The sequence below is a fragment of the Nerophis ophidion genome, linkage group LG16 (genome assembly GCF_033978795.1).
Source record: "Nerophis ophidion isolate RoL-2023_Sa linkage group LG16, RoL_Noph_v1.0, whole genome shotgun sequence".
NCBI classification, from domain to species: Eukaryota; Metazoa; Chordata; class Actinopteri; order Syngnathiformes; family Syngnathidae; genus Nerophis; species Nerophis ophidion.
In genome coordinates, this window is record NC_084626.1 from 28,101,348 (window position 1) to 28,122,942 (window position 21,595).

A 21,595-nucleotide genomic window follows, 5' to 3' on the forward strand; every position below is an offset into this window, starting at 1 on the left:
CCGTATGGTGGTCCAGAATCGCTTCGAAGCCGTCCGGAAGTCGTTTTCCATGGCTTCCCCGAACTCTTCCCATGTCCGAGTTTTTGCCTCCGCGACCGCTAAAGCTGCACACCGCTTGGCCCGTCGGTACCTGTCCACTGCCTCCGGAGTCCTATGAGCCAAAAGAACCCGATAGGACTCCTTCTTCAGCTTGACGGCATCCCTCACTGCTGGTGTCCACCAACGGGTTCTGGGATTACCGCCACGACAGGCACCAACAACCTTGCGGCCACAGCTCCAATCAGCTGCCTCGACAATAGAGGTTCGGAACATGGTCCACTCGGACTCAATGTCCCGCACCTCCCTCGTGACATGTTCAAAGTTCTCCCGGAGGTGTGAATTGAAACTCTCTCTGACAGGAGACTCTGCCAGACGTTCCCAGCAGACCCTCACAATGCGCTTGGGCCTGCCAGGTCTGTCCGGCATCCTCCCCCACCATCGCAGCCAACTCACCACCAGGTGGTGATCGGTAGAAAGCTCCGCCCCTCTCTTCACCCGAGTGTCCAAAACATGAGGCCGCAAATCCGATGACACAACTACAAAGTCGATCATGGAACTGCGGCCTAGGGTGTCCTGGTGCCAAGTGCACATATGGACACCCTTATGTTTGAACATGGTGTTTGTTATCGACAAACTGTGACGAGCACAAAAGTCCAATAACAAAACACCACTCGGGTTTAGATCCGGGCGACCATTCTTCCCAATCACGCCTCTCCAGGTTTCACTGTCGTTGCCAACATGAGCGTTGAAGTCTCCCAGTAGGACAAGGGAATCACCCGGAGGAGCACTTTCCAGTACTCCCTCGAGTGTACCCAAAAAGGGTGGGTATTCTGAACTGCTGTTTGGTGCGTAAGCACAAACAACAGTCAGGACCCGTCCACCCACCCGAAGGCGAAGGGAAGCTACCCTCTCGTCCACTGGGTTGAACTCAAACGTACAGGCTTTGAGCCGGGGGGAAACCAGAATTGCCACCCCAGCCCGTCGCCTCTCACTGCCGGCAACGCCAGAGTGGAAGAGGGTCCAGTCCCTCTCGAGAGAACTGGTTCCAGAGCCCTTGCTGTGCGTCGAGGTGAGTCCGACTATATCCAGCCGGAACTTCTCTACCTCGCGCACTAGCTCAGGCTCCTTCCCCCCCAGTGAGGTGACGTTCCACGTCCCAAGAGCTAGCTTCTGTAGCCGAGGATCGGACCGCCAAGTGCCCTGCCTTCGGCTGCCGCCCAGCTCACAATGCACCCGACCTCTATGGCCCCTCCTATGAGTGGTGAGCCCATTGGAGGGATGACCCACGTTGCCTCTTCGGGCTGTGCCCGGCCGGGCCCCATGGGAACAGGCCCGACCACCAGGCGCTCGCCATCGTGCCCCAACTCCGGGCCTGGCTCCAGAGCGGGGCCCCGGTGACCCACGTCCGGGCGAGGGAAATCTGGGTTCATTTCGTTGTAATTCCATAGAAGTCTTTGAGCTGCTCTTTGTCTGATCACTCACCTAGGACCTGTTTGTCTTGGGAGACCCTACCAGGGGGCATGAAAACCCCCAGACAACATAGCTCCTAGGATCATTGGGACACGCAAACTCCTCTACCACGGTAAGGTAGCAGCTCAGAGAGTACATGTTTTGGGTAATTGAATTTTTCGTCAAAATTTTCAAAAAACAATTGCTTTATTTGTAATTTTATTTTAAAACACTCAACGGAAAAGTGAAAAGCTAAGCGTTCTTCTTTTTATGTGTCAAAAAGCAATAGCTGGATCCAAAAACAGTTTGAATTTAATTTTATATTTCATATAACATTTAAAATCACCGGTTTGCAAAAAACATACAAAAAACTGCTTTTTTTTTTTTAAACCAAAACACTGGAACTATAAGTTGTTTTTTAAAAGACAATACCGCTGTTTGTAAGAACAACAACACTTTCAGCCTATTTCAGTGATCTAATTATTACTTTTTGACACCGAAAATAACGTTTTGTTGTTTTAATTTTATTTGCATTTGGAAATGAAATTCCAATAAACCAATTGTTTTGTGTTTTTCAATTCTCATTCATGAAACTCAATGACCAACACATACAATGATCCTAATACAAAATGTAAATAAAAACAAAAAAAGTGGAGAAATCAAACAACACTTAGATAGATAGATAGTACTTTATTGATTCCTTTAGGAGAGTTCCTTCAGGAAAATTCAAATAAGCCACATGTCAGATTTTAATTACAGATGCACACTGATTTATTAATAGTTCAATGTTGTTGTTTTTCTAAACAAGGATGTTGTCAGTCACACGTGTGTTTGATGCGCATGAAATCAACAATGATCTTATTGTTGATTATTGCATGGAAATTTCACTGCCACATTCTCATTGTGTATGTTTTGTAAAAGGATAGTCATGTTTGTTTCGCCGTTTACACTCCTGTTGTTACCTAGACCAAGTGTTTTAGTTTAGACCATTTTTTTTTATCTGTCATGGTCCGTTGGGAAAGCTGATTCATTCTGTTATCATGAGAAGAAAACCACTTATACGCTATCCAAATGAATAAGCATAGCTGGAGGGCAATAGGTTCCTCTGGCGCTCACTCCTTGTCATGAATGACGTCTATTGCTGAAAGTCTGAAAGTCCCCACCCGCGGTTCCTCCATTGTAATCGACAGCCTGAAATGTTTGGCATTACACTGATCTCCTGGCTGAGACGGCAGTTGGCTTTGCGTGGGTGTAGAAGTCAAATACTGCTTGTTTGTTGATTTCAAAACCCCAGAATATCACATCCCTTACACAAAATATGTATTGCAATTAGTTTTGTTTATTTCCATTTGTCTGAAATGTCGCCAATTTGTACCATTCGAAGCAAATTCCCCTTACATTAGTACATTTCTGTTTGAGAATGTGCTCCACAGAATACACAAATACGGTGGCAGAGGGGTTAGTGCGTCTGCCTCACAATAGGAAGTTCCTGCAGTCCTGGGTTCAAATCCAGGCTCGGCATCTTTCTGTGTGGAGTTTGCATGTTCTCCCCGTGAATGCGTGGGTTCCCTCCGGGTACTCCGGCTTCCTCCCACCTCCAAAGACATGCACCTGGGGATAGGTTGATTGGCAACACTAAATGGTCCTTAGTGTGTGAATGTGAGTGTGAATGTTGTCTGTCTATCTGTGTTGGCCCTGCGATGAGGTGGCGACTTGTCCAGGGTGTACCCTGCCTTCCGCCCGATTGTAGCTGAGATAGGCGCCAGCGCCCCCCGCAACCCCCGAAAGGGAATAAGCGGTAGAAAATGGATGGATTTGCAAAAAAGTGTCACTTGATTGAATTTGATATGCCTGTGAAGCCAAACGTGTTTAAGATATTGCCCAACAGCACATATTAAATGCATTATCACTGCATTTTGCAAAAAAAAAATGTGTATTGCCTAAAACATGGGTGTCAAACTCTGGCCCGGGGGCCGTGTAATTTCTTATGGCCCTTGAGGTAATATCAAATTAAGATTAGAGCTGGCCCGCTGGTATTATTCTGTAACACCGCATTCACCGCTGATACTCATACTTGCCAACCCTCACGATTTTCCCGAGAGACTCCCGAAGTTCAGTGCCGCTCCCGAAAATGGTTATACAGCTCGCTCCCAATCAAAAGGGACTGGGTTTGCTTTTATATCATAGTTTACTGAGACAGGTTCTCAATAAAAAATTTAATTGGGGCCCGAAACCTCCCTTTAAGAAGACCAAGGATGGCTGAGTGGTCAAAACAGGTATCTCCCAAACAAAGACGACTGGTTTAGGGGCGGCATAGCTCGGTTGGTAGAGTGGCCGTGCCAGCAACTTGAGAGTTGCAGGTTCGATTCCCGCTTGTGCCATCCTAGTTACTGCCGTTGTGTCCTTGGGCAAGACACTTTACCCACCTGCTCCCAGTGCCACCCACACTTGTATAAATGTAACTTAGATATTGGGTTTCACTATGTAAAGCACTTTGAGTCACTTGAGAAAAGCGCTATATAAATATAATTCACAATTCACAAATCCTAGTCAGGTTGATCGGTAGCTAGGACAGATCCAGTGGGAGGAGTTAAAGTTCACCCGGACAACAATATTGGGGGTGTGTCTTGAAGGCACTGCCTTTAGCGTCCTCTACAGCAGTGGTCCCCAAACTTTTTATATCCGCGGACCGGTCAACGCTTAATAATTTGTCCCGCGGCCCGGGTGGGGGGGGGGTCCTTTTTTTTAATTTATTTTTTTTCTTTGTCATGAAAAAGGAACGTTTTTGTCAAGAAAAAGGGAGGTTTTTGTGGTCAGTGCACTAATTGTAAGTGTATATTGTGTTTTTTATGTTGATTTAATAAAAAAAAAATTTTTTTTTTTTTTTGTTTTGTTTTTTTAAATAAAAATTAATAAAAGATTATTCTGCGGCGGGCCCGGTGGTTGGGGACCACTGCTCTACAGCCTGCCGTCACGTCCGCTTTTCCGCCATACAAACAACGTGCCAGCAGTCACTTAATACATGCGGCTTTAACACACACAAGTGAATGCAAGCATACTTGGTCAACAGCCATACAGGTCACACTGAGGGTGGCCGTATAAACAACTTTAACATTGTTGCAAATATGCGCCAAACTGTGAACCCACACCAAACAGGAATGACAAACACATTTTGGGAGAACATCCGCACCGTATCAGAACATAAACACAACAGAAGAAATACCCAGAACCCCTTGCAGGACGCTACAATATACACCCCCGCTACCACCAAATGCCGACCCCCACCCCACAATTTGTATGTACATTTTTATATAAGCCTTGCTTGTTCAATATTCGATGCAAAACTTGTTTGGGTCCCTGTTAAAATATTAATTTGTTCAACCTTGTCCCGCGGCTTTGTTCCGTTTAAAATTCTGGCCCACTCTGTATTTGAGTTTGATACCCCTGGCCTAAAATGTTCTCCTTTGTAAACCCAGTAAAACTATTGCATGCATTATAACAGGGGTCGGCAACCCGCGGCTCCGGAGCCGCATGTGGCTCTTTGCCCACTCTGATGTGGCTCAGCTGCATAATCGCCGACCCCCCCGATTATTTCGGGGGGTTTCCGGATTTTGGTGCCTCGCCCGGATATCACTCGGTGCTAACATTCTCCGATTTTCACTCGGACTACGATATTGAGGGCGTGCCGTGATGGCTTTACTTTTAACGTCCTCTACAACAGTGGTTCTCAACCTTTTTTCAGTGATGTACCCCCTATGGACATTTTTTTAATTCAAGTACCCCCTAATCAGAGCAAAGCATTTTTGGTGAAAAAAAGAGATAAAGAAGTAAAATACAGCACTATGTCATCAGTTTCTGATTTATTAAATTGTGTAACAGTGCAAAATATTGCTCATTTGTAGTGGTCTTTCTTGAACTATTTGGAAAAAAATATATAAAAATAACTAGAAACTTGAAAAATAAACAACTGATTTAATTCTACACATAGAAGTAATCATCAACTTAAAGTGCCCTCTTTGGGGATTGTAATAGAGATCCATCTGGATTCATGAACTTAGTTCTAAACATTTCTTTACAAAAAAAGAAATCTTTAAGATCAATATTTATGGAACATGTCCACAAAAAAATCTAGCTGTCAACACTGAATATTGCATTGTTGCATTTCTTTTCACAGTTTATGAACGTACATTCATATTTTGTTGAAGTATTATTCAATAAATATAATTATAAAGGATTTTTGAATTGTTGTTATTATTAGAATATTTTTTTAAAAATCTCACGTACCCCTTGGCATACCTTCAAGTACCCCCAGTTGAGAACCACTGCTCTATAACATGTCATCGCACCCGCCTTTACACCATGCCGGCCGGGCGCATGCATTTTGCTGCTTCTATCGTCACACGTATGAGATTGCGGGGTGTATAATATAGTCAGGAAGAGTCATGGATGCAAAGGATTCTGGGTATTTGTTGCGTTGCGTTTATGTTGTGTTACTGTGAGGACGTTCTCCCGAAATGTGTTTGTCATTCTCGTTTGGTGTGGGTTCACAGTGTGGCGCATATTAGTTAAAGTTGTTTATATCACAACCTTCAGTGTGGCCTGTCTGGCTGTTGAACAACTATGCCTTGCAGTCGTGTACGTCCATCTGTGGAAGCCACATACAACATGTTACTGGGCTGGCAGGCTGTTTGTACATGTTGTAGAAGGCGTCAAAGGCAGTGTCTTCATTTCACGCCCTAATTATTGTTTTCTGAGCAGATATTCGCGAGAATGGTTGCTTTGAGAATTCGGGAACCTCCCGGAAAATTTAGGAGGGTTGACAAGTGTAATGCTGTCAAGCGGAATTTATTGTAAAAGTCGCTGGCCGGGTGTCTGAGACCCCTGGTTTACACATAGCACAAAGCAACAAAAAAAACTCCTTATGCTGTGTTATTTCATTTTAAATTTCAAAAGAGTTTTGTGGCTCCCATTGTCTTTTTTTATTTTGTGAAACGGGTCAAAATGGCTCTTTGAGTGGTAAAGGTTGTCGACCCCTGCATTATAACATGTGCATTATTTGTATGGCCATCTTTATCAGTTTCATTGATTTGTTCTTTCAGCCCAGCCCATCCTGTACTGGTGCTCCAGGAACATGTCTTTCTGGAGCAGCATCTCTTTTAACCTGGCTGTTCTCATGAACCTGTTGGTGGCCTTCTTCTACCCACTGGAAGGTGTCCGTGGAGGTTAGTCTACTAATACTAGTACTCGTCAACACTAGATTTTACTCATTTCGGGACATTTTGTTGACTGTTTTACAGCCATATTGTATTATTGTCTTTGCTTAGAATTATGAGAGTAATACCTACTTTTCTAAACTTGACAGATCAGCCACTATCATCTACAAGGCCTAGGCTATTCCTGCCTTTATTCATGGTTCACAAAACGAAAAGTGTGCATCGTGAAGCAGAGTTCCCCATAAGAATCATTGTAAACATAAATTATTGGTTTTAGTCTCGACAAAAGTGCCTATTTTAGTATAAAAAAAACTGCACACTTTGAAGACACTATAATGTGTATGTGTAATGTATATTTTAGTACTATCAAGTGTTTGTTTTTATCAGATTAATCACACCCTTGAAAGGAGTGCTTTCTCCTTAATTGCAACAAAAGTCAGCTGTGATATAATTTCCGATCTCATAGACTTTCTGCGGAACAAAGCCTTCTTCGCTGATAAAATCCTCTAACTGAAGGGGTCGCAAGCTGGAGGCTAACTTAGCTAACCGCCAGCTGTGTAGCTTGGATTCATTGATTGATTGAAACTTTTATTAGTAGATTGCACAGTACAGTACATATTCCGTACAATTGACCACTAAATGGTAACACTTGAATACGTTTTTCAACTTGTTTAAGTCGGGATCCACGTTAATCAATTCAGCTTGTCTAGCAAACTGAAGCTACACAGCAAAACTGAGCGTTTGGACGCATTGAAAGTGTTTCTGATCAAGCAAAGTGATCTCTAAGACAGGCGGACAAAGCAATGACTGGCGCAAGCTACGACAATTGCGGAAATAAACTCGTCCGAAGCAGTGATGAGTAGTAACAAGCTGCATGTAGCTAAGCTACGTAGCTTGGCTGCGTTTTCCTGTAGTTTGATGGTAGCTTAGCTACTTTTAGACCAATGTAGCGAGGTAGCTTACAGCAAAGCTACAAGTTACAAAGAGAGAAAATGGACTGGGGATCCAGGCCAAAAAAAATATGGAGAAAATATAATGACCTGGGTGAATGAGAACATCCATACATACGGAGAAATGCATAATGATTGGTTGGTGTTTGTATGATGAGTCACAGTTGGCTAAGGTTAGGGTGAAACATTACCGACTGACAAGTCAGAGTCAAGATAAGGCGGGCCATCGAAATTAGTAAGCAAAATCATAATCAACAAAGGGAGTTGGAGACAGAGGGCACTTCAAGACGACTCAAAAAAACAAAATAATACTAAAATGGCAGAGGGATTCTCTCCCGCAGATGAGATTTTTACGTTAGTAATGAAGAGGACGTCCAGGAAACCCACCACAATGTGTGTCCTTGGCCATATTTAGACAAATGTACACATTTAGAGAATACAATGCCCAAAACCTCTTAGTTTTTAGTTGTTTACTCTGTAAACCAAAATCATAACTGCTCTCTTCATCTAAGATGTCCAACACTAATTTAGGAACACACATTAAGGTGAGTTACTGCACATAACCAATACCAACTGTAGCCAGACAAGTCATTGATTTGTTTTTGTCAAGATATAGATAGATGCAGTTTTTTTTTACTGTAGGCCGAGAGAATTAATAACATTATAGGGGTGGGCCAATGAAAAGGCAAACTAAATAAATACATACAGTGGGGTGCGGGGAACCCTAGAGGTAGTTGTAGGGTGTCCCCAGCTATATGACAGATAGTAAATAATAATGGACCCTTATTACAGTTACATTAACATAAATATTACACATGTGGGCTCATAGATATAAATGCTGTTAAATGCAGCTTTGATATAGCAAGCTACTTTTGCCGTGTAGCTTGCTGCATTTTTCCGGGGAGAGCTTCCCCTGTATATTCGCTACATTTAAAAGACAGTAACTTGTAGTTTAGCTTACCTTATTTTCCTAGTAGCTTACCCATCACTGGTTATAATCGCCGCCAGCCTCGAAGCTTTAAGAAATAACAGATCGCAGAAAATTGGCCACTTGTTGTTCTGTTGAAGCAGCATCGTCTAGTCCTCTGCTTCTGTTATCAGCTGCTCCACCATTAGGCATGTATGTTAACCGCAAGCCCGTCATAATCACTCTTTCAATTTCTGAATTTGGCACATCTAGATTTGTGATTGTTTGTATTATTTTGCTACTTCAAAATATTCACCTGCTCTTCGGTTCCAATCCATCCATTTGTTTACAAAGTATCAAAGTGTTGGGTTATCTCTAGGGCTGTGAATCTTTGGGTTTCCCACGATTCGATTCAATATCGATTCTTGTTGTCACGATTTGATAATACATTGATTTTTTTTTTAATTCGATTCGATTCTCGATTCAAAAACGATATTTTTCCGATTCAAAACGATTCTGTATTCATTCAATACATAGGATTTCAGCTGGATCTACCCCAGTCTGCTGACATGCTAGCAGAGTAGTAGATTTTTTTTAAAAAGCTTGTATAATTGTAAAAGACAATGTTTTATCAACTGATTGCAAAAATGTAAATTTGTTTTAACTATTAAACGAACCAAAAATATGACTTATGTTATCTTTGTGAAAACATTGGACACAGTGTGTTGTCAAGCTTATGAGATGCGATGCAAGTGTAAGCCACTGTGACACTATTGTTCTTTTTTATTATTTTTTATAAAAGTCTAATGATAATGTCAATGAGGGATTTTTAATCACTGCTATGCTGAAATTATAACTAATATTGATGCTGTTGTTGATAATATTCATTTTTGTTTCACTACTTTTGGTTTGTTCTGTGTGGTGTTTGTGTCTCCTCTCAATTGCTCTGTTTATTGCAGTTCTGAGTGTTGCTGGGTCAGGTTTGGTTTTGGAATTGGATTGCATTGTTATGGTATTGCTGTGAATTGTTTTGTTGGATTGATTAAAAAAAAAAAACATTTCTGAATTCTGAGTCGCACAACAGATTCAATTCGTATTCAAATCGATTTTTTCCCACACCCCTTGTTATCTCCGTTGTTTAACTTTTACCAGTGAACTGAAATTGAACCGTGCTCGGATCAGCATCCAAACTAGCATCCAAATATAGTTTGTTTATTGGAGACATTTTCTAACTTTAAGTATACATAATTGTATACAAATGAACTACAAGGCGGTTGTTGTGTTTCTGCTGGTCAAGTTATGAGTTTGATGATGGTCTATTGGCAAAGTCTGTATTTACTGCACTGCTACTGTGATCAGCCTTTGTGGGTCCAGAGGGGCAATCATATTGGTAGTGTTCATTTACAGTTGCCTGGTATCACCTGCACGGTGTACACGGAATTGTCTCTCAACAACAACCGATAAGTGAACTCAACTGTATGGCCAGGGGGGAATTTTGGGGGTTATTTTGCGCTCCTTTATTCAGTTTGCCCATTAATCCTTGGTGGCTGTGGTGATAACCGCTGACAATGAAGCCCCCATTGTTCCACAGTTGAGGAGCAGAGAGAAGGAACGCATTGTGATGCTCATGAACTTTCGATTGTTCTGGTCCCGGGTCAAATGGTGAGATCCCCTTTGTTGAAACTTCCTTACATCGCTATAGAAGGAGCAGAATTGAAATTGTTGGGCTAGCTTTTCAAAGGGAGTCGTTGTTGGTGGAAAGAAAGCTTGACATTTGAGTCCAGGATTTTACAATACATTTAAGATATAGAGGCAAGTAAAAACGTGTAGTTCTTTGCAGACATTTGAATTCCCATTGTGGTTAATTTGCCAGTCATCTGCTGGATACCATCTAATAAAAGCAACAGTAACTAAGTTAGCTTTTAGTGTAAAATTCTTATCATAAAGTTTATTTGGTTCTGTAACGGAGCTCATAACCCAAAATACTTGTATCTCAAATCAACGTTCGCTATTGAAATGAATTTAAATTAAAATACTGTATATATATATATGTGTATATATATATGTGTGTATATATATATATATATATATATATATATATGTGTATATATATATATATATATGTATATATATATATACATATATATATATATATATATATATACAGTATATACATACATGTGTGTGTGTGCATATACATATATATATGTATATATACACACGTATATTTATATACAGTGGGGCAAAAAAGTATTTAGTCAGCCACCGATTGTGAAAGTTCTCCCACTTAAAATGATGACAGAGGTCTGTAATTTTCATCATAAGTACACTTCAACTGTGAGAGACAGAATGTGAAAAAAAAATCCAGGAATTCACATTATTTGTAAATTATGGTGGAAAATTAGTATTTGGTCAACCATTCAAAGCTCTCACTGATGGAAGGAGGTTTTGGCTCAAAATCTCACGATACATGGCCCCATTCATTCTTTCCTTAACACGGATCAATCGTCCTGTCCCCTTAGCAGAAAAACAGCCCCAAAACATGATGTTTCCACCCCCATGCTTCACAGCAGGTATGGTGTTCTTGGGATGCAACTCAGTATTCTTCTTCCTCCAGACACGACGAGTTGGGGGTGGAAACATCATGCTTTGGGGCTGTTTTTCTGCTAAGGGGACAGGACGATTGATCCGTGTTAAGGAAAGAATGAATGGGGCCATGTATCGTGAGAGTTTGAGCCAAAACCTCCTTCCATCAGTGAGAGCTTTGAATGATTGACCAAATACTTATTTTCCACCATCATTTACAAATAAAATCTTTAAAATTCCTGCAATGTGAATTCCTGGATATTTTTTCACGTTCTGTCTCTCACAGTTGAAGTGTACCTATGATGAAAATTACAGACCTCTGTCATCATTTTAAGTGGGAGAACTTGCACAATCGGTGGTAGACTAAATACTTTTTTGCCCCACTGTACATGTCACTGAATAATACCATTAGTGATTTTACATTGCATTTCAACACTGACAAATTTGGAAATGAAAACCACAACTGAGATGTACAATCGGTGACTGACTAAATACTTTTTTGCCCCACTGTATGGAATAAGCGGTAGAAAATGGATGGATTGATGGATGTACATATATATATATATATATATATCCATTTTCTACCGCTTATTCCCTTTTGGGGTCGCGGGGGGCGCTGGCGCCTATCTCAGCTACAATCGGGCAGAAGGCGGGGTACACCCTGGACAAGTCGCCACCTCATATATATATATATATATATATATATATATATATATATATATATACGTGTGTGTGTGTGTGTGTGTGTGTGTATGTATTTATATATATATATACTGTATGTGTGTATATACATATGTGTGTGTGTATGTATATATATGTGTGTGTATATGTGTATGTATATATGTATGTGTGTATTTGTATATATATATGTGTGTGTATGTATATATATGTGTGGGTATGTGTATATATATGTATGTGTATGTATATATATATATATGTAAATGTGTGTATGTATATATATATATGTATGTGTGTGTGTGTGTATATAATTTTGTATGTTAAAATGTTTAGTATGACTAGTGTGGTATTTTGATAAAATGTAATAATTGCAATATATTTAATTTCTTAAGTGTTATACATTTATTATTTTTAAATGATCAATTATTTAATTCATTAATGTATTGATTATTGATTTATATTTATTTTTTTAATGATATGTCCATTCTTAGAGGGACACCCTCTGTAAACCCAGACAGTATGGTATCTGACTAGAATGATTTAATGTTAAAATGCTGCATTATGGTGCAGTTAAAAGTAGTCGATAACTGAAACTACCATCCAATTCAAACGGACATGATCTGCTCAGTCAATGTCCTTGCAACACATCATGTACTTAAAGTTTAATCAGTCAATCAATCAATCAAAGTGATTTTCACACATTCAAAATGCAACACAAAGTGCTCTACAGAATTAAAAACAATCCCGCCAAAAACACCCTGCCCAACAGTGTCAGTTATACTGCCTTGGTTTTCTTGGTTGCAGAGTAAGCAGGAAAAATAAATGAATGGTCAAAAACATTGTGTGACGTCCAACTTTCACTGTCTGGCTTTGCTGCCAAGTCCACGCAGCGGGTCAGCATGCTACAATGCAGCTCCCAGGTCCCATCCCCGATGAAGCTTGTCTCAGCTTGAGCCAAACGTATTTTTAGCCGGCCGGCTTATGTAACCAGTGTCATTGAATCGGAACACGGACATGAGAAGGAGGCTCAGGGGAGAGAATTTTAATGAATGTTTTGCCGCAGTTAGAATGTGGTTTACTGACGCGAGGATGACGTTGGGAGGTTGTCACTCAGCCGTGCAACACAAAGCACTAAATATGGAGCTACCACGGCACAACAGGTAGACAATGTGTGTGATATGCCACAGGTAGTTCCACGTCATATCAATGATTTTATACCATCTTTATCATATTGCACTAAGTTGGTACATCCATGAAAAAACAGAAGCGGCTACAATGGCTAATTTCAAATTTGGCCATCATATTAACTCTTAGGGTGATTGACAGTTCTTCTTGATCTCCAGGTACCCTGGAACCTCATCTTTCTGCCTTGCTGTGGATGGCCATGCTGGTTTCCTTGGCTATTGTCATAATTTTGCCCCAGCCTCACGGTATCCGGGCACTCATTGCCTCAACTATTCTGCGGCTCATCTTTTCTGTGGGCCTGGAGCCCACATTACTCCTACTGGGGGGGTTTAATGTAAGTACAAAACAATATTAATATATATTTGCACCAAAGTCACATCCAGATTGTTTTACTCAGCAGGGGGTTGACTGGAATTAAACTTCACATCGACCTCTACAACTAAAATAAAATAAAATAAAAATGCTTGACCAGTGGCATGCACAAACTTTTTTAAAGGGTAGAGGTGAATACTTTTTGTTTTGTAATATTTGTATCCATCCATCCATCCATCCATCATCTTCCGCTTATCCGAGGTCGGGTCGCGGGGGCAGCAGCCTAAGCAGGGAAGCCCAGACTTCCCTCTCTCCAGCCACTTCGTCTAGCGTTCCCAGGCCAGCCGGGAGACATAGTCTTCCCAACGTGTTCCTGGGTCTTCCCCGTGGCCTCCTACCAGCTGGACGTGCCCTAAACACCTCCCTAGGGAGGCGTTCAGGTGGCATCCTGACCAGATGCCCGAACCACCTCATCTGGCTCCTCTCGATGTGGAGGAGCAGCGACTTTACTTTGAGTTCCTCCCGGATGGCAGAGCTTCTCACCCTATCTCTAAGGGAGAGCCCCGCAACACGGCGGAGGAAACTCATTTCGGCCGCTTGTACCCGTGATCTTATCCTTTCGGTCATGATCCAAAGCTCATGACCATAGGTGAGGATGGGAACGTAGATCGACCGGTAAATTGAGAGCTTTGCCTTCCGGCTCAGCTCCTTCTTCACCACAACGGATCGATATTTGTATTTATTTATTCATTTATTTAGCAAATTGGTGTATTTTAGTTGAAAATATGAGCTAATTGTCAAAGAATATAGGGTTTAACTTGTCAACGCCATTAAATGACTATGGGAACGCTTACATGCCTTCATTGGAATCAATATACCGGTAGTCAATCCAAGATTAGTAGCTTAGTGTGTTTTTCCAACCAAGATGGCACTTTAGCACACGTATTTATTTGCCTCCCAAGAGTGATACCTCAGCAAGTTTTGCTCCTAAGAGGGCACTTTAGCACATGTTTTGGCTCCCAAGATGGCACTTTAGCATGCATTTTGACTCCCAGGAGTACACTGAAGTATGCATGTTGGGCCCTAAAGTGCTGTTTAGCACACACTTTTGGCTCCTTAAAGTACCCTTTAACTCTTGTTTTGGTTCCTATTAGGGAACTTGAGCATGTATTTTGGCTCCCAAGAGAGCAATTTAACAAACATTTTGGTTCCCAAGAGGACAATTTAGCATGTGGTTTCTTTAAGAGCGATTTAGTACTTTTTTCGGCATTTAAAGTGGTAAATGGGTTGTACTTGTATACCGCTTTTCTACCTCTTTCTAAGGAGCCCAAAGCGCTTTGATAGTATTTCCACATTTGCCCATTCACACACTGATGGCGGGAGATACCATGCAAGGCGCTCACCAGGACCCATCAGGAGCAATGGTGAAGTGTCTTGCCCAAGGACACAACGGACGTGACTAGGATGGTAGAATTTGGGGATTGAACCAGTAACCCTCCGATTGCTGGCACAGCCACTCTACCAACTTCGCCACGCCGTCCTCTTAAAAGGGTATTTAGCATGTGTTGGCTTGCCAAATGGCACTTGATAATGCATTTTGGGTCCCGGGAGTCTACATAAAGGGGAACTGCACTAAATGTTGCCTATTGTTCACAATCACTATGAAAGACATGACGATGGATGTTATTTTTCATTTGTTTTGCATCTTAAAAATTAGATAAATGCGATCAAAAGTCCGCTTACAGTTGAACCTTAGAACCGCCGTATCGTGCCAGCAAGCCCTTAAAAAACACCCAAACACCTCCATTGGGGTGTTATATACATGATGTAAGTGTATATGTAATGTAGTAACGGGCACATTTGTAATCATTTTAATATTTACGTATTTTGATAATTTTAAGCATAAACGGTGCATCAATTTAAAAAAAACGCATCACAATGTTTTTTTTTTATTTTTCTTCATCACTGATTTCTGCTCACTGCAGACTTAATGAGAGCCAACAAACATAATAAAACATCACTTACTGTGTAAGGTCTGCTGTCATTAGAGTGCCAGGATGGACCGCTCGTCGGGACCCAGGATGGACCGCTCGCCTGTATCGGTTGGGGACATCTCTACGCTGCTGATCCGCTTGAGATGGTTTCCTGTGGACGGGACTCTCACTGCTGTCTTGGAGCCACTATGGATTGAACTTTCACAGTATCATGTTAGACCCGCTCGACATCCATTGCTTTCGGTCCCCTAGAGGGGGGGGGTTGCCCACATCTGAGGTCCTCTCCAAGGTTTCTCATAGTCAGCATTGTCGCTGGCGTCCCACTGAATGTGAATTCTCCCTGCCCACTGGGTGTGAGTTTTCCTTGCCCTTTTGTGGGTTCTTCCGAGGATGTTGTAGTCGTAATGATTTGTGCAGTCCTTTGAGACATTTGTGATTTGGGGCTATATAAATAAACATTGATTGATTGATTGATTGACTGCTTGGATATTCATATATTCCCAGTTAGATGAAAAACGACTCATAATCCTTGCTAGGAACCAGGGTGGCAGCAGGGAAGCAAGCATTTTTTCGTGTTGTTCTTGCCATTTACAAGTCCTACATGGATCTCAAAGTGTAGCAACTTGTCGGAATAGGTTCTTAGACTTCTTCTGTCCAGGTGAGATGCTCGATGTATGATCGACAACAAAAAAGCGAGGAAATACCCTACCAGTCGATTATGTCAAAATAATAATAATAATAATAATAATAATAATGGATTAGATTTATATCGCGCTTTTCTATTGTTAGATACTCAAAGCGCTCACAGAGAAGTGGGAACCCATCATTCATTCACAACTGGTGGTGGTAAGCTACATCTGTAGCCACAGCTGCCCTGGGATAGACTGACTGAAGCGTGGCTGCCAGTTTGCGCCTACGGCCCCTCCGACCACCACCAATCATTCATTCATCATTCATTCACCAGTGTGAGCGGCACCGGGGGCAAGGGTGAAGTGTCCTGCCCAAGGACACAACGGCAGCGAACCTGCAACCCTCAGGTTTCTGGCACGGCCGCTCTACCCGCTACGCCAGGGGTGGGCATTACGTCGATCGCGATCGACTGGTCGATCTCGGAGGGTGTGTCAGTCGATCTCAAGCCAGGCATTAAAAAATATACATAAAAATGAGCAATCATCAATCATACCAAGACTTCACTTTCGTCAGTTGTTTGACATTCTCGGCACCCGAGGATCTTGTGAGATGACGCTGGCTGGTGCGAGCTCATATTTAAGAAAAAAATCACTAACAGGGCGGACGCAGAGAAACACATTTTATTTCTAGAGACTCCGTACCTACTGTCAAAACTCTAAAGACCGACTGCACAGTTCCTGTCTTCACCATAAAAGACCTGTTTCATCCTGCCTGTGCTAACAAAATAAGAGTCTCAGAAAGCTAGCGTGCACAAGCTAGCAAGCTACGGAGTTTGATGCCAATGTATTTCTCCCCCGCCCTCAGCGACCGCTTTCTCACTTGCTTGCCCACCCGCACAGTCACTGACGTCACTCACCTGCTGCCAGACATTAAAGGGCCACACACATATGCTACTCTCATAACAAAGTGTTTAAAAACCAGTATGCAAGTTGGACAAATGAGATGCCAAATCCAACCACTTTCATGTGGTATTGGACAGAAAGGAGGACTTTTTTCCTCCATTTGAAAATGCGGACGTTATCAGCACCACTGTCTAATTCCAATCAATGCAAGTCATCAGAATCAGGTAATACACCAACTTATATTCTTGTCTTCATGAAAGAAAGGAATCTATGTGTGTTAAACATGCTTGTATTATCATTAAACACCATGAACTTGTTAACAAAAATGTCTCTTTCATAAATAGATAAATATAAATTATAAATAGGAATGAGGTAGATCTCCTCGACTTGGTCAATTGAAAAGTAGCTCACCTGCAGAAAAAGTGTGAGCGCCCCTGCACTACGCCATAGTACACGGGCTTGTGATCACAGCGTTGCTATAATTAGTTCGTCTGCGTTAGCGCTTATAATAACAATATCACTAACACTTGGTCGATATTCAAATCACGAAATGTAATTGGATTATTGTTAGCGGTTTTTGTATGGTTACTTATTGGATTTCATGAGAAGAACAGAGGACCTCCCATTGGCTTTGCTGTTTGCGGATTTTTATTTACGTTTATTTACAAGTTAGAATGCATTAAAAAAAAAATCCTTCCGTCATGTCTTTCATAGTGATTGTGAACGATTGGCAAAATTTCCCAAAAAATGCAGTTCCCTTATAAGCATGCATTTTGGATCCGAAGAGGATAGTTTAGCACACTTTTGACTCTTAAGCGGGCACTTTAGCACACACTTGGGTTTCTTCATCTGTAAGACATGCAACCAAGCTTTTCGATATACACACTCGTTAAATAGCTTACTTGGAATGTAAGCTATTTAAATTTTAGCTGGTAGAGATGCATAAGGACCTGAATAATATTCTACAATCTTTGTGAGCGTCAACACCATTAAGTGTTTGTGCTTTAAACAATGACAGTTAGGGTTCCACCTTTTTCTTGATGTTTTTGTGTTCTGTCTCAACATGTTTTTTTCTGCTGTCAGTTATGCAATAAAGTCATCTTCCTGACGAGCTTTGTCGGCAACCGTGGAACATTCACACGAGGCTACCTCGCCATGATCATGGACGTGGAGTTCCTGTACCACCTGCTGTACCTGATTATCTGCTCCCTGGGGGTCTTCGTGCATGTCTTCTTCTATAGCCTACTCGTGGGTGAACACACACGTGCAAATGCATTCAACCAATTAATAGAATTCATATGACAAGAGGGACTGACTGGCCTTCAATGAACCAATAACTTTTGATATTTTCCCCTTTTCCCAGCTCTTTGATCTGGTTTACAGAGAAGAGACCCTGCTGAACGTCATAAAGAGTGTCACTCGCAATGGCCGCTCCATTGTCCTAACTGCCGTGCTAGCTCTTATACTTGTCTACCTCTTCTCTATTGTGGGCTACATCTTCTTCAAAGACGACTTCATTTTGGCTGTTGATAGGATTCCCAACAAAACCCTGGGTATGTACCAGCAGTGGTGTGTCATTACCAACAGATGATAACATACACTTCTTTCCCTGAACATACAAACATGGGACATTTTTTTGTCAGCATGATTGTGAAAATGTATTCAGTACTAGCTACAAATACAATATTCATTACAGTAAGATGAAACACAATGCATGTTGGCACAAGAAAGTGCACACGGTGTAGTACTCTTTTATCATTGCTGATGACTTATTGTTGAATGGACCATGTTGTATTTATTGAGCAACCAGAACAGAGTTATGTGTATATAGGGGTGTAACGGTACACAAAAATTTCGGTTCGGTACGTACCTCGGTTCAGATGTCACGGTTCGGTTCATTTTCGGTACAGTAAGAAAACAACAAAATATAAATCTTTTGATTATTTATTCAACAAATTTGCTAAATCTTACACCAAAAATATTTTTCTTAGCGGAATATTTGATGTGAAGTAATCGAAAACTGGGATAGGTCAATAATTCATAATAACATTGATTTTGATTCAGTATTATGTTTTGAGCAATGACAGTTTGAAAGAAAAAAAACCTGCTTTGTTTTATTAGTCAATCAATCAATCAATCAATGTTTATTTATATAGCCCCAAATCACAAATGTCTCAAAGGACTGCACAAATCATTACGACTACAACATCCTCGGAAGAACCCACAAAAGGGCAAGGAAAACTCACACCCAGTAGGGCAGGGAGAAATCACATCCAGTGGGACGCCAGTGACAATGCTGACTATGAGAAACCTTGGAGAGGACCTCAGATGTGGGCAACCCCCCCCCTCTAGTCAACGTTGCATCCATCCATCCATTTTCTGCCGCTTATTCCCGTTCGGAGTCGCGGGGGGCGCTGGCGCCTATCTCAGCTACAATCGGGCGGAAGGCGGGGTACACCCTGGACAAGTCGCCACCTCATCACAGGGCCAACACAGATAGACAGACAACATTCACACTCACATTCACACACTAGGGCCAATTTAGTGTTGCCAATCAACCTATCCCCAGGTGCATGTCTTTGGAGGTGGGAGGAAGCCGGAGTACCCGGAGGGAACCCACGCATTCACGGGGAGAACATGCAAACTCCACACAAAAAGATCCAGAGCCTGGATTTGAACCCAGGACTGCAAGACCTTCGTATTGTGAGGCAGACGCACTAACCACAACTTGTTCTAAATTACATTTAGCATTTAAGCTTTTTTATTTCACTGTTGTTAATGTTTTTGTTTATTTTAATAGTATTTTTAGAATGTAAAACATTAGCTGTGGGCCGCAAATGGCCTCCGGGGCGCACTTTTGACACCCCTGCTATAGATAATAAAGAATTAAATCTGATAAATCTATCGATAAAAAGCAGAGCCTGGCGACCCATGCGCGTTTATCATAACTCTCTCGCTCTCTCTGTCTCTTGCAGCACTTTTTTTTGTTTTGTTTTTAACCCTTTCTTAACCCTGAACGTACATTGAAAATACACGCAACCCGAACCCAAAATGCCGGACATTCGAGGCATTTAAGAAACTCCACCTGGACAGTTCCGCAAAAAGGACATATCCCGTGAAAAGAGGAGGTGTGGTCAGTCTATCATAGCCCAGTCGTTGCTAGCATGCCGTGTGTTGTTGTTTTTTTTGATTGATTGAAACTTTTGTTAGTAGATTGCACAGTACAGTGCATATTCCGTACAATTGACCGCCCGAATAAGTTTTTCAACTTGTTTACATTAATCAATTCCTGGTGCCTCGGTGTGCATTGCTTACACAACGTGCGGTGCGCTAATTAGTATGTCCGTGTCGTTCGGTACACCTCCGAACCGAACCGAAACCACCGTACCGAAACGGTTCAATGCAAATACACTTATCGTTACAACCCTATGTCTTTAGCTTTCCTACGTCACAAAAGTGTGAATTTCCTGTTTGTATGGACGTAATCTCATTACCTAAAAAAACATGCTATTTGAGTAAAATCATTTCTTGAGCTGAGGTCTTGCAATAATTGTATTCGTGTATATGTGTTACCGGGGTCTCAAACTCAATTTAACTGGGTGCCGCTGGAGGTAGAGTCTGGGAGGGGTTGGGCTGTGCGAAGTATTCACCTCAGAATCATGTTTTAACCATATGATTAAATTTGTTAACGCGTCCGCTTTATTAACGCATGTTGCTCTTTGTTTTGCCCAATGTTTTTGTTATACATTTGTTTTGTGTCTAGTACAGGAGTTACCAACGCGGTGCCCGCGGGCACCAGGTAGCCCGTTAGGACCAGATGAGTCGCCCGCTGGCCTGTTCTAAAAATAGCTCAAATAGCAGCACTTACCAGTGAGCTGCCTCTGTTTTTTACATTTTATTTATTTACTAGCAAGCTGGTCTCGTTTTTCTCGACATTTTTATTTCTAAGAGAGACAAAACTCAAATAGAATTTGAAAATCCAAGAAAATATTTTAAAGACTTGGTTTTCACTTGTTTAAATAAATTCATTAATTTTTTTACTTTTTTACTTTTCAGAAAGACAATTTGAGAGAAAAAATACAACCTTAAAAATTATTTTAGGATTTTTAAACACATATACCTTTTTACCTTTTAAATTCCTTCCTCTTCTTTCCTGACAATTTAAATCAATGTTCAAGTATTTTTTTATTTCTATTTTATTGTAAAGAATAATAATTACATTTTAATTTAATTCTTCATTTTAGCTTTTGTTTTTTCGAGAAAGAATATTTGTGAAAAATTTTGTCAATCTTATTATGATTAAAATTCAAAAAAATTATTCTGGCAAATCTAGAAAATCTTTAGAATCAAATTTAAATCTTATTTCAAAGTCTTTTGAATTTATTTCCAAAAAAAAATTCTGGAAAATCTAGAAGAAATAATGATTTGTCTTTGTTAGAAATATAGCTTGGTCCAATTTGTTATATATTCTAACAAAGTGCAGATTGGATTTTAACCTATTTAAAACATGTCATCAAAATACTAAAATTAATCTTAATCATGAAAAATTACTAATGATGTTCCATAATTTTTTTTTTTTTTTTTTTTCAAAAAGAATCGAATTAGCTAATTTTTCTCCTCATTTTTTTCCGTTGAATTTTTTATTTTAAGGAGTCGAAATTGAAGATAAACTGTTTCAAAATTTAATTTTCATTTTTTTCCTGTTTTCTCCTCTTTTAAACCCTTCAATTAAGTGTTTTTTTCATCATTT

At 40.9% G+C, this 21,595-nt stretch overlaps 1 protein-coding gene across 17 annotated transcripts in view; it reads left to right on the forward strand.

Moving 5' to 3' along the window:
* itpr1b (inositol 1,4,5-trisphosphate receptor, type 1b) overlaps window positions 1-21,595 on the forward strand; it is a 299,908-nt gene that overhangs the window by 232,499 nt on the left and 45,814 nt on the right. For all 17 annotated transcript variants that reach the window (XM_061874781.1, XM_061874784.1, XM_061874785.1 and 14 more), the window contains 4 exons: window positions 6,588-6,710; window positions 13,166-13,341; window positions 17,929-18,093; window positions 18,209-18,398. In XM_061874781.1, coding sequence (XP_061730765.1) covers window positions 6,588-6,710; window positions 13,166-13,341; window positions 17,929-18,093; window positions 18,209-18,398 — 654 coding nt within the window. The remainder of the gene's footprint in view (window positions 1-6,587; window positions 6,711-13,165; window positions 13,342-17,928; window positions 18,094-18,208; window positions 18,399-21,595) is intronic.